The following is an 11,579-nucleotide window of genomic DNA, read 5'->3' as shown; positions in this document are numbered from 1 at the left end:
AGAGCAAGAATAATCTTATAGGTGAGGAGATGTCATCTGCGTACCTAATTTCAGTAGTGCAGATTAATACTCAATATGAGCTGGTAGAGTTGACTTACGAGTCCACCGACTTCCTCCCACATTCACCATATCTATATCTCTGCCTTTTAACTTGTCAATTACATTTGAAAATATTTTCTTATTCTAATAAATATTTAATGAACTAATAATGAATTAAGACTCCTGTCAGAATTTAATTTTCCAATTACATTCATCACCTATTCTTCCAAAACTTTTTTGAATGGCTCAAGTCAAACTCATTATTATTATTATTTTTTTAATGGAAATCATTAGGAGGGTGTTGTATTAAGAAATCCCAACATGCAAAAGATCTGGTATCAATTCTTAATAAACCCTTCTTTTTCATTCGTCTAATAAAAACTCAAATGGTGATGATGGTGCGTCCCCATTACACTAATAATCCATAATTAGGACACCATAAATCCAACAAACCCATGCTTTGCTAGATTCTTCATCAATTCTTAATAAACCCGCATAAAAAAACAAAAAATGAAGTCAACCATTTTATAATTAATAATAATAATACTTCAAACAAGTCGTTATGTACAACAAATGTGTTTGCCTGTCTAATCTACTACCTAATCATCTTCTCTCTTCTGCCAGAAGCAAACCCCCCTAAATCTAATCAAAACCCCTCAACAACACCCACCCTTCTTCTTCTTCCCCCTAAATTCTTCATTCAAACAAAGGTAGATATACATGTACATACATTTATATATATATATATATAATAAGAATAATTGTTGTGGTGGCCCCCAAATTTCTAATGCCTATCTATTCACCCAACTCAACTAAAACAACTACCATCAACCAAACTCTTCTCTCTTTAATATTTATGTACAACAACCAAATCCCAATCCTCAAGCAAACAAACAATCCCACTTTTGCCTTTTTCAAGAATATGATTTGATGAGTCCCAGATTGTAGAGGTTCCTTCTCACTAGGCTCCCAATTGAAAACAACACTGCCCCACCAACTCCTGCTGTTTGCTCTTCCCTTTCTCCCTTTTCATGGTATATCAATGGCAATTCCTTCACTTTCAAAATACTCATTCCTATCTTTTCCCTAACTGATTCGATTATCTTAGAATCTGCCCGGTTCCCCTTTGAATCCGTTACGTAGAACACATTCGATGCCATCTCCCTTGTCGTTGATATCTCAGCCCTTGTCACATTAAGACCATTTTCTCTAAAAGTTCTGGTCACTTGTGCTAATAGACCTTGCTTATCAGCCGTGTGTAATTCAAGCCTCACGCCCTAATCATTACATTAAAACCATCGTTATCATCACAAATAAAATAAACGAGAGAATGCTATGATTTGCAATGAACTTTATATGTATCTATACCTCGGATGCTCTTCTTTCAACAGCAGCTTGTAAGCATTGGATCACACGTTGCCTTTCAGGCTCTGAACTAATGGGGGTTCCATCCGTATGCTTAATATAGAATTCCTGAAACAGATTGAAAGAAATTTTATAACTCAATAACCCTTTTCCAAATTGAATTTATTGTTCTTGTTAAACTAAAGCAAAAGATAAATATGTATATGTATACCAGATAAGCCCTGTTTGAAGCAGTGTTGACGGTGGCATGAAACACTACATACTGCATATCTGTCAAGGTGCAAACGACATCGAACAACAAATTGGGTCTATCCTTGCACTGAACATTCACGACGGAATAGCCTCTTTCGACCCAATTTTGCACCGTGACAACCACAGGAGTCTCAGCAGCCTTAAGCTGCAAGACAGATTTCCTCTCGTAATCCCTATCCGCAAACATTATCTGATGCAGCCTTCTGTCCATGTGAGTTACAGCCATTGAAACCAAAGTCTTGGCGCTTCGAATGTCATTGTCTCCCTTCAATACGCTCCTTAATCGTTCCTCAATTCTGTTTATTTGTTGCGAATCCTCTATTGGGGACCCAGATTCGCAGTCTTTAACGTAGATCAAGGCTGCAATTCTACCATTATGAGTCCATACTTTAGCCTCTACGACACTACATTGCAGGTCAGCTAGAACTGCGAAGACTTCAGATAGCAAACCAACACGGTCTGGTCCAGTCAACTCTAATGCTGTTAAATCCTTAATCCCGTTGGTTCTGACACAATGAATCGTTTCTAAAGACTAGCAATGAAAATAATAAAACCCAAGTTTCAGTTTCAATGAAAATTTTAAAATTTATTGTCCTCTGTTTCTAATTAAGTTTGCCACTAAAAGCAAATTAAGTGACATAATTACCTGCTCAATATAGCTAATAACGCTCTCATCAGTCAATTTGTTTCCATTCAGATCAGTCACATGAAACACTGGAAAAAAAATAACAAATTGAGAAAAACTTATATATCAAACTTACAAGATAGACCCAGAAGAAGAAAACATTTGTCTTTTCTTCTGCTCTGTAATTAATGCAGAGTCAAGTGCTTACCATCCATGAACCACCTTCCATCAGAAGAAATGTAAGCCTTCTTAATTGAAAGATTCAGATCTGTGAGAACCTGAACAGCCTCTAACAAGATGCCATGCCTTCTCGCACTGTCAACCTGTAAATCAAAAACAGGAAGGTGAGTCAATGATTTGACTTGATCAAAGAAAAAAAAACAGAGATGAGAACGTAAGATAAGAAGTTGGGTGGAGTGATTAGAGGGTTTCGTGGAAGCTAACCTTGACCAGTGTCGCGGTGGGGCAAACGCCATTGTCAATCACGACTCTGTAAAACAATGAAAGGTCAAGTCAGAATTTTATTTCCAAAGTTCAAAAGTTTGGAGCGAGTATTCTCTGGAACAAAATTTGGAAAATATTTCTTCGTTTTTGAAAAGTCTTGAGGGCGATTAACAGGGGAAGGTAAAAGAAATCTTTATTTTCTTAAAAAATAATTAGAAAATTAAGACTAGAGAAATTAAATTAATTAGTCGATGATTATGAATTAAAATTTTTCATTAATTAGTGAAAATTTCATGTTTGAAAGAAATCTGCGTTAATTAGTGAAAATTCCATGGCAATAGAAATAAAATCTTTTTAAAAAGTCAATAACTGAAAAATTCATTAAAAAAAAGCTCGTGTTTATTAAGAATTATCTCCACAAAGGAAAAAAGAGATGACGCAACATGTTCTGAGATACCCAGATTCAAAATCGAACTTGAGAGAAAGAAAGGAATGACTAATGAGGAGCATAATTGTTGAAATTACAATTTGAGTTGAAAAGAAAAGAGGAGATGACTCTGAAAGGAAATCAAACGTCGCAAGCGCACTGTAACAAGAGAGAAAACCGAAAAGGAAGAAGAAAAAGCATGACAACGATGAAGGACAAATCTCAGAAACTCTGTTTTAAGGTTTTGCAAAATCAAGGACCTAGGAAACATCCAGTTACTGATTTTTTGGTTCTTTGTAAGATTTCTGGGTTTGAAAATTTAGAAATAGAAGAGAACGAACCTGGGAGTGTTCATCCTTATAACAAGCTTCTCATATTCATCCAAACAAGCGGGCCACTCCATTTCTCTCTGTTTCTCTTGATCTATAAGTGCTTTAACTCAAGGCACTTAACAAAAAGAAATTGCAAGAAGACCGCACCAGAAGAGCTCTCTCTCTCTCTCTCTCTCTCTCTCTCTCTCGCACACACACACACACTCTCTCTCTGTAAAAAAAAAAAAAAAGGAGAGATTTAAAGACGCAGAGCAAGGCAAAGTTGCCCAGAAAACCAACGAACTTAGTTGTAGCAACCAAACAAAGCCCAAAAGCCAGATACGATCAAAACCCACCAACGCTTCAATTCTTCGACCAAATGGCCATTAACGACTCCACAAACACAAGAACTCCTTTTCTCTCTCTTCTTTCCTTGTTCTCTCACTCACTCTTCTCTTCCAAGCACAAAGCACACCTTGTTCTTAACTCTCCCTCTGCCCTAGAACTTGAGGCATATATTCTCATGTGTCTGGGTATAGATATATATATATATGTTTAATATATAGTAAGCAAAGATAATCTTTTATTATTTTGAATATTTTCCTTTTTTATACAGTATCGAAACCACGCCTATACGCAAAGAGAGTAGGCATGGGCAAGAGTGGTGTTGTCACATGGCATGAGAAACGCCTGCCCGAAAAGTCTGACCTTGCTGACCCCGTTGGCTCTTCCCTTCCGTTCCGGGTAAGTCCACGTGTCACTGGATCCCTGGTCCTGGTACCTCAAAATCCCAGGTGGGATGCCACGTATGACATCGGTCAGCGGCCGGTCTTTGCGTGTATACGACTCTAACTGCTGGAAGGGGCAATCCACGTGGCAGCACAAGAGCAGTTGATTTTTTCTTGCTACGTGTATAGCGGTTGAGATGGCTTGTTAATTAAGTCTTAATTTTTTTTTGCCGACTGGAATTATGACGTCCACACGTGACAACACCGCCCTTATGGGCTTTTCCTGTGTCACTTTTCGGCCGTATTTTCACAGGGCAACTTTGACCTTCCGTCTTGCTTATAACTAACCCGTATATTTACCCAACTATAAGGGGTAAAATTGTCATCTTAGACAGGAAACTGTTGAGAATATCATATCCCAGCTACCTTTTTTTCTTCCAGGGAAGCTGTGAACGACAAGATTCGTACCTATGCGTTGGATCAAGTTGGCAATACACAGGGACGGAGGGTGCAATCCAAGCATATTCATATTCCTCCTCCGTACGGTTGTCCAGGTGGAGGATAAATTAGTCTTTTCACCAAACAAACTTCTACAATCTCACGTGCTTGCATTTAATTGGTCGGGCTCCTCCATAACCCGCGCATGATATTAGACGTGCTTCTAAAAAAAAAAAAAGAAAAGTAAAATGTTTTTCAATTTCCTTTCACGACCGTTGACACGTGTCACGAGAATAAGTCATGTCAACAAATGCTCTCCCACAAATACAAGCGGGGCCCACCTTGTCTGGAGATCACGTGCAGGCATGTCAGAAGAACACGTTCCCTCGTTAGTTAAACTGTTTTATGTCTCTGGCCAATCGGAGTTCACAGAACACCGGCGCTACAATTTTTTTTTTCTGGTACGGGAATGATAAAATTACCCCAAGATCCTTTAAGCCGCACGATCGCAACCAACGTTCGTTCGCGATAGTGCCACGTGGAAGACAAAGCATTGAATTCTACAACGTGCGTCGCACACTGGGAAACGGACGGGGGGTTTTATTACAGCCGTCTGAAAACGACGTGTCGGTTAAAAAACAGAGTGACGGTTTAATCTTTGAAAAACAAAAAACAAAAACTTTAAACGCCTACTTTTCCGTTTCGACTTGGCGGGAACCCCGGGGTTCTTGGCGCCAAATCGGACGGCGGGGGCCATGTCATCACGGTGATGCATCAACATCGATAAATGAGAAGAGATCGGGTCCCACCTAGCAAGTCTTTTATGACGTGGATTGTACGTCGGGGTGCGAGAATAAAATCCGAAAGTTAAAAAGAAAAATATTTGCACTGTGCAGTGTGCGCGGCCTTTTGCAGTAGCGGAAAGCTGGGATAGGAAACGTGGAAGACAGCTCAGAAGTCGGTTGGTGGGTCCCATATAATTTCTTGACTTTTTGACCGTTGGTTTTTTGGCGGCAAAATTTAAAACCGTTCAGATATAGGAAGTTTGAAATTACAGTGGGTTTGAATTGGATGCAGCGGCGCCGCATATCTCTGCGTGAGACACTGGAAGCATGTCTTGGTGAAACGTGATTAGACATGTTTCTTTGACTTCCCTCTCGAACACTGCAATGACTTGCCAAGACTAATGGGGGCCCCACCTAATGGTAGACGCAGGATCCCGAAATTTACTCCCTCAGAAGATCTTGGCCGTCAAATTAGGTTACTAGATTTGGAAAACTCTTGCAGCACGTCAACACCACGTCCGGGATTGCATGTGCTGTAAAGAGACAACCGGTAATCATTAAATTACTGCATCGTAGCATTAAATTGCTTCATTTTAATTAGGAATTTAAAAATGTGTATATATCTTAATTATAAATGAAAATCAAATTTTTTTAAACAGATAAAAGTATATATTTATTTATAAATTTATAGAAAAATAAAAGAATTAGTTGTTAGAAGAAGAGCATTGAAGGAAAAGAAGTTGGGAAGTCAGGGAACGTGCGTTGGCTTCCACCTCCATGCATCGAAAATATACACGTACGAAAAGCTTAGCTGTAATTCTAAAAAGACTTTATTAACAGCTGTAAATATCTACATATATGTATATGACGACAGCATTAATTAAAGACATGTAGTTCTCGGGAGTACCTACACGTCCGTATATTATATTTATATTTTATATTTAATTATTAATTAAGTAAACATATAAAAATTTCAATTTAGCCGCATTTAATGGTTCAGAATTAACCAGGGTGCAGTGTCTCTATTGAAATTGATAATTTTATTTTTTCAAGTATTTATATTAATTTTTTTAGATAAAATATTTAATAAGTTTTAAAAATTAATTAAAATAAATAAATATATACATATATTTAATCAATATGTTTCTACTGATTTTATCTTATATAAATTGAACTTATTGGTGTAGTTGGATTTTCTGGTATTACCACCAAAATAAAATAGACCAATTCCCTCTATTATTAATTTCTTAAATTAAAGATCGAATTATATCTCTACTAATTTGGTTTAATCTATATTAAATTTATTGGTGTAATATGATTTTCTAGTATTATAACCAAACTGAAATAAATTAATTCCTCATATTATTTATTTATTAAATTAAGGACCAAACAATATATCTATCCACTGAACTGGTATTATTTATTTGCTTATACTAATGGCTGATTAACATATTTTTTTCTTTATTTTCAGCCATCAATTTTAATTATCTCTTTTTTTTTTTTTCTTTTTTTTCTTTCGTATTATATTATATTCTTTCTATATTCATTTCCAACATAATTAATTCTATTCTATTAAACTCATTTCTATAAAAATTTATTAAAAATTACACTTAATCCCCTATTTGTACTCTTCTATATCCTTTATCAAGTTCTATACAAGTCAAAACACTATACATAAAATTTTCACAAATTACTTATATGAATATATACTTGTAGATTCATCAAAAGCTAACGTAAATGTGATTAATGAAGCATATCTAATTAGATTATTATGCATAATGACTGATTGATGAGTTAGTTTAATTAAGTTGGCATAAGCATTGATTATAACCAATTTGACCACGGGTAAAATTTGTGATGATCATGATCATCGAGCAGAGAACTAATTTAACGATAGATGATGGGAGGAATAAATATTAATATTATACACACAAAAACAAAGACCGTGAAGACGAAGCAAAGGCACTGAGGGTAGCTTGGTTTCCAAGTTTGAGGAGGGATTATGACAAATCGCTCACCTCTCAACCATATAACTTTCTACAATTAATAAAATTAAATTTTAATAATTTTCCAGTCGATAATATATCATCTAACACGTGCAATCTATTATAAATAATTTAGGAAAGTATTTATTTATTTTTTTTAAATAAATTAATTAATATTTGAATAAATAACATTTTTCATGCACGAATAGTAGTAGTATTTTCAATCAGTATCCGAAAGGTATAAGTAGAGAGGCACGTGAATTAGAGGGAAGGGAAGGGAATGTGGGGTGAAGAAAAGGAACAAGACATATTGTTGAAGAAATTGAAAATAAATCTAAGGGAGAATAATGGTGGGGTGTTATGACATCAAGATCTGCCAACTAGAGAAGAGTAGTTGGAGGGGGAATTAAATTGTCAAAAGGATATAAAAATGCTGCAATTTGAAGTCAATTTAAGATTGTGACTTTTGCCGACTCTTTTTTTTTTTTTTTTTTTTTTGTTTGGGAGGTGTCACCAATTTAAGCCTTTTTGTCACACTATGATAAGACAATCCATTATATGTGTTATTGAGGTTTTGATTATCTTGAAATACCAAATCAATTAACTGTAATCGAATTCAAGAAACCCATGTTGTACTAATACAACCTAAAACTTCATATGTAAATCATGCGCTCATCCTACATCCTTTGATGTAAGTGTCGCGATGCAAATTGATGCTATCTTTAGTTGTTTAGTTTATTTTAATGAATAATTAATTATCTTATTTTATAGAATTAACAGGTATGATGAATCGTAAAATTATTTATTTATAAATTTTAAAATAACTCTATTTCTTAAAATTAGTCATAACTTTTATTCATTATTGATAACAATAAAAAAAAATGTAGTAATTATTATTGTACATAATACACTAAAATTATTACGCGCAATGTGCAAATGAGCATAATTAACTTTCACCCACTTAATTTTAGCATGTGAATAATTCTTTTATGGAATTTCATGCTTACATGTGTGTGTATATATGTGTAAACTACAATAATTTCGGCGTACAACGAGCATAAAAATAATTTCAAATAGGGTAAGGAATTTAGTGGTTAGATTAGAAGCATTTAAAATAATTTAATTTGTCACCAATAATTAAGGCCACTGATTTTGTAGGTAAAATAATGAAAAAAAAAGGAGGTGGTTTTAAAACAATAATGAAATAATTTAAAACAAAGTATCAATCAACATTTTTATTATTGAGTGAAAGTGGGAAGGAAAAACATAACTTCCATTAATGATGAATCAGTATATATATATATATATATAGAGGTATGATTGGATTCTCTAACATAATTGAAATGATTTATATTATATTCTATAAAAGTAAATAGTAAAGTACAACGATTAAAAATAAAATTATAATGAATATTTAATCATTTAATGTTATTTTATTATAATAATTAACAAATTTCATTCGACTTAAATGATATTAGTTTTTGCATGAAATAAAAAAAAAAGTAATTAGATTAGATGCATGACAATCAAATCACATAGAAATAAGATTATAATACATAATGATTTCGAGAAATATAGAATGAAGGCAAGAGAGTTCTAAAACGGCATGTGCAACATTTGTAGGATAGTAAAATATAAGAATTATTGCATCTTAACTTGTCTAAAAATAAGTTAAAACTATAAAATACTTCAAACTTAAAATACCAATTGGTTGAATATCATTTAATTTGTGAACTTTTGTTTCGTATTTTAATAACAAGCATCTGTATTTTTTTTAAAAGTAGTTTTTACAAACTAATCAATAAATTTCTCGCTTTGAAATAAAAAAATCGAGCATTACTTTGAGAGTATAAAATATTTTATATCATCTTAGAACACTAAAATATTATTATACCTTAATATTATTTTAGTACTAACTCATTTTTTGGGACCCAATTGTATTTTCAAGACTCTTAACATTTTTTTTTAAGTTTTTATGTATTTTTTAAAAAATTAGCATTTTCATGAGCTATCAAGTTATTATAACTTTAAATTTAAAATAAGTTTTCAAACTTCATTTATATTCTCCGATACTCGAATATTTTTCTAGTTTTTTTTGCTACAGTCTTACAATTAGTATGTGTTTTGAACACGTTTTAAAAACTTATGTGCATTTTTAACATCAAAACTATATTTCTTTATTTAAATCTCATACATTAATAAACAAACTCATATACAGTTAATATATATTTTATGAAATTATAATTATAAAAAGGCTAAGACAAATTATTTATATCATCTTTAGTACATTAATTAGAAATATTGTGATGTTTTTTTTTATATTAGATAAAGTCACGTAATTTGTAAAGTGAAAAAAAAAAGTGAAGAAAATGAACTACCCAAACGAGAAACAAAAATTGAGACGAACTAAGCCAAAAGAACACAAAACATAGCTGAAAACATAAACCAACAAAAGGCACATGAACATGAGCCATGTTTAGGAGTTGATAAAAAAATTATATGAAATTTGAAAACTGGACATAAGAAAATATGTTCTCGAAATATTATTTTATAATATCACAGTTGTTTGTAATAGTAATCATGAATATATAATGAGTTTTACACGACGTAGACAGGGAAATATCACAATTATAAGTAGTAATGAAATCAATTGAAATAACATCTTGTTTTTCTTGATTAATTTAATAAAAATTTGTATTTTAAAATTTACATGTGGTAAAATGATAAATAGACTTGGGGAAAAGTTGTTGGTTTCCTTTTGTAGCACATGTTTTGACATATAATTGCTTTTATGAGGTTGAATGACAAAACCCACCAAACCAAACAGCTCCTTAATTATAAAAGCTAATTAAGATGTTAGCTCACCTATCGCATACAAGTACATTTTTATGATTAGTGTTTTGTTAGAGCACTATTATACCTAGCTTGCCACACAAACAATAACAACTTCTTAACTATCCACCCATCTCATCTACTTAATTAGTTAAATAAATTACATATACATATATATATATATATATAATTCTAATGAAACATTTATTGGGTAATTCCGGGGTGTGTGTATATATATATATATATATATGTATAGTTGAGTCCTAGCTGTAAATTTTTCTATTATTCATGTCAATTTCACTGTTAATTAATTCTTACAGTTGATGCTACCCCAATATATATATATATATATATATATGCGTTGACTGATGGGTGCAACTAATCGCAGCCAGTTAGATGGGTAATTAGGTTTTAGTTATTGTCTATTTGTTTCTTTAAAATAATTAATTTAATAATCACAGCAATTAGGTGATTAATTGAGGTCTGCTGCTAGTTGAAACGGTATGTGAGGTGATGAGTACTTACAGGATGCTCTAAAAACATTAATAAATTTGATGGGTTAGACTTAAAATTTGAAGTTAAATAAAAAAAAAAACTTGATCAAAATAAAATTTAAAATACACTAATCACATTTATAAAGTTTAATGACCAATGATAAGTATTTTAAATTGTTTATTACATAAATGTGATTGGAAAAGAGTTCATTTTCATGCATGGATGATTCTCTTAATTATAATTAAAATAAGAAAATAGATTATACGTACGTAATTAAACATTAATTAGGTTTAGAGATTTTTTTTTCTTAAAGAAATCATTCGTGGCATATGGGGTATCCGATAAATAAAGAAATAAAAAGGAAAGCACTCAATTTCAATTTCAAATTAATATATAATAATTACTGACTTAATTAATTTATTTATCTGAACTAATTTCCTATTTTAAAACTAAAAACCCCATTAAATCATGCTTTAAACTAGATTTTGGGCACTTTGTCTCAAAATCCCGCTATTATCGACAAGGTTTAGCCAAAAAGTGAAGTCAAAGTTGAAACTGCATACAACAATCTCTTTTTATTTATTTATTAAATAACTCCACTAATTTCAGTGATAATTTAACGAATAAATCATTAAAAATAAAGTTAGTGATTATATAAAAGTTTATTTATTTATGCTAATGGAAATAGAAATACATATATAGTTTTGTTTTTTCTTTATTTATTTACTTACCATAGAAATAGGTAGAGATCACATGCAGAGGTCAAGAGATCTGGTAGGTGGATGCACATGGAAAGATTTTACATGTCCCATCTTTTTGATTTTCCAAATTGACTCACCATTCTTTTTTTTTT

General features: G+C 32.3%; 1 protein-coding gene across 1 annotated transcript; it reads right to left on the bottom strand.

The window, feature by feature from the left end:
* Positions 1-550: 550 nt before the first annotated feature.
* On the bottom strand, positions 551-3,997 carry LOC110817602 (ACT domain-containing protein ACR8-like). The gene is made up of 7 exons (XM_022046217.2): positions 3,494-3,997; positions 2,726-2,771; positions 2,490-2,604; positions 2,303-2,370; positions 1,616-2,188; positions 1,408-1,512; positions 551-1,316 (listed from the first exon to the last, which is right to left on the bottom strand). The coding sequence occupies exons 1-7, from the start codon at positions 3,553-3,555 to the stop codon at positions 954-956; spliced, it is 1,332 nt and encodes a 443-aa protein (XP_021901909.1). The 5' UTR covers positions 3,556-3,997; the 3' UTR covers positions 551-953.
* Between the last annotated feature and the right edge of the window lie 7,582 nt (positions 3,998-11,579).

Source organism: Carica papaya, chromosome 4 (assembly GCF_054855325.1).
Source record: "Carica papaya isolate Zhongbai chromosome 4, ASM5485532v1, whole genome shotgun sequence".
NCBI classification, from domain to species: Eukaryota; Viridiplantae; Streptophyta; class Magnoliopsida; order Brassicales; family Caricaceae; genus Carica; species Carica papaya.
This window is presented reverse-complemented; position numbering and strand designations above follow the sequence as displayed.

Excerpts from the sequence above, each read along its gene's own strand:
- LOC110817602 (XM_022046217.2), bottom strand. The coding sequence starts at position 3,555 with ATGGAGTGGCCCGCTTGTTTGGATGAATATGAGAAGCTTGTTATAAGG. Across the intron at positions 2,605-2,725 it reads CCACCGCGACACTGGTCAAG|GTTGACAGTGCGAGAAGGCA; the intron begins GTTAGCTTCCAC and ends TTTGATTTACAG. Across the intron at positions 2,189-2,302 it reads TTATTAGCTATATTGAGCAG|TCTTTAGAAACGATTCATTG; the intron begins GTAATTATGTCA and ends TTTCATTGCTAG.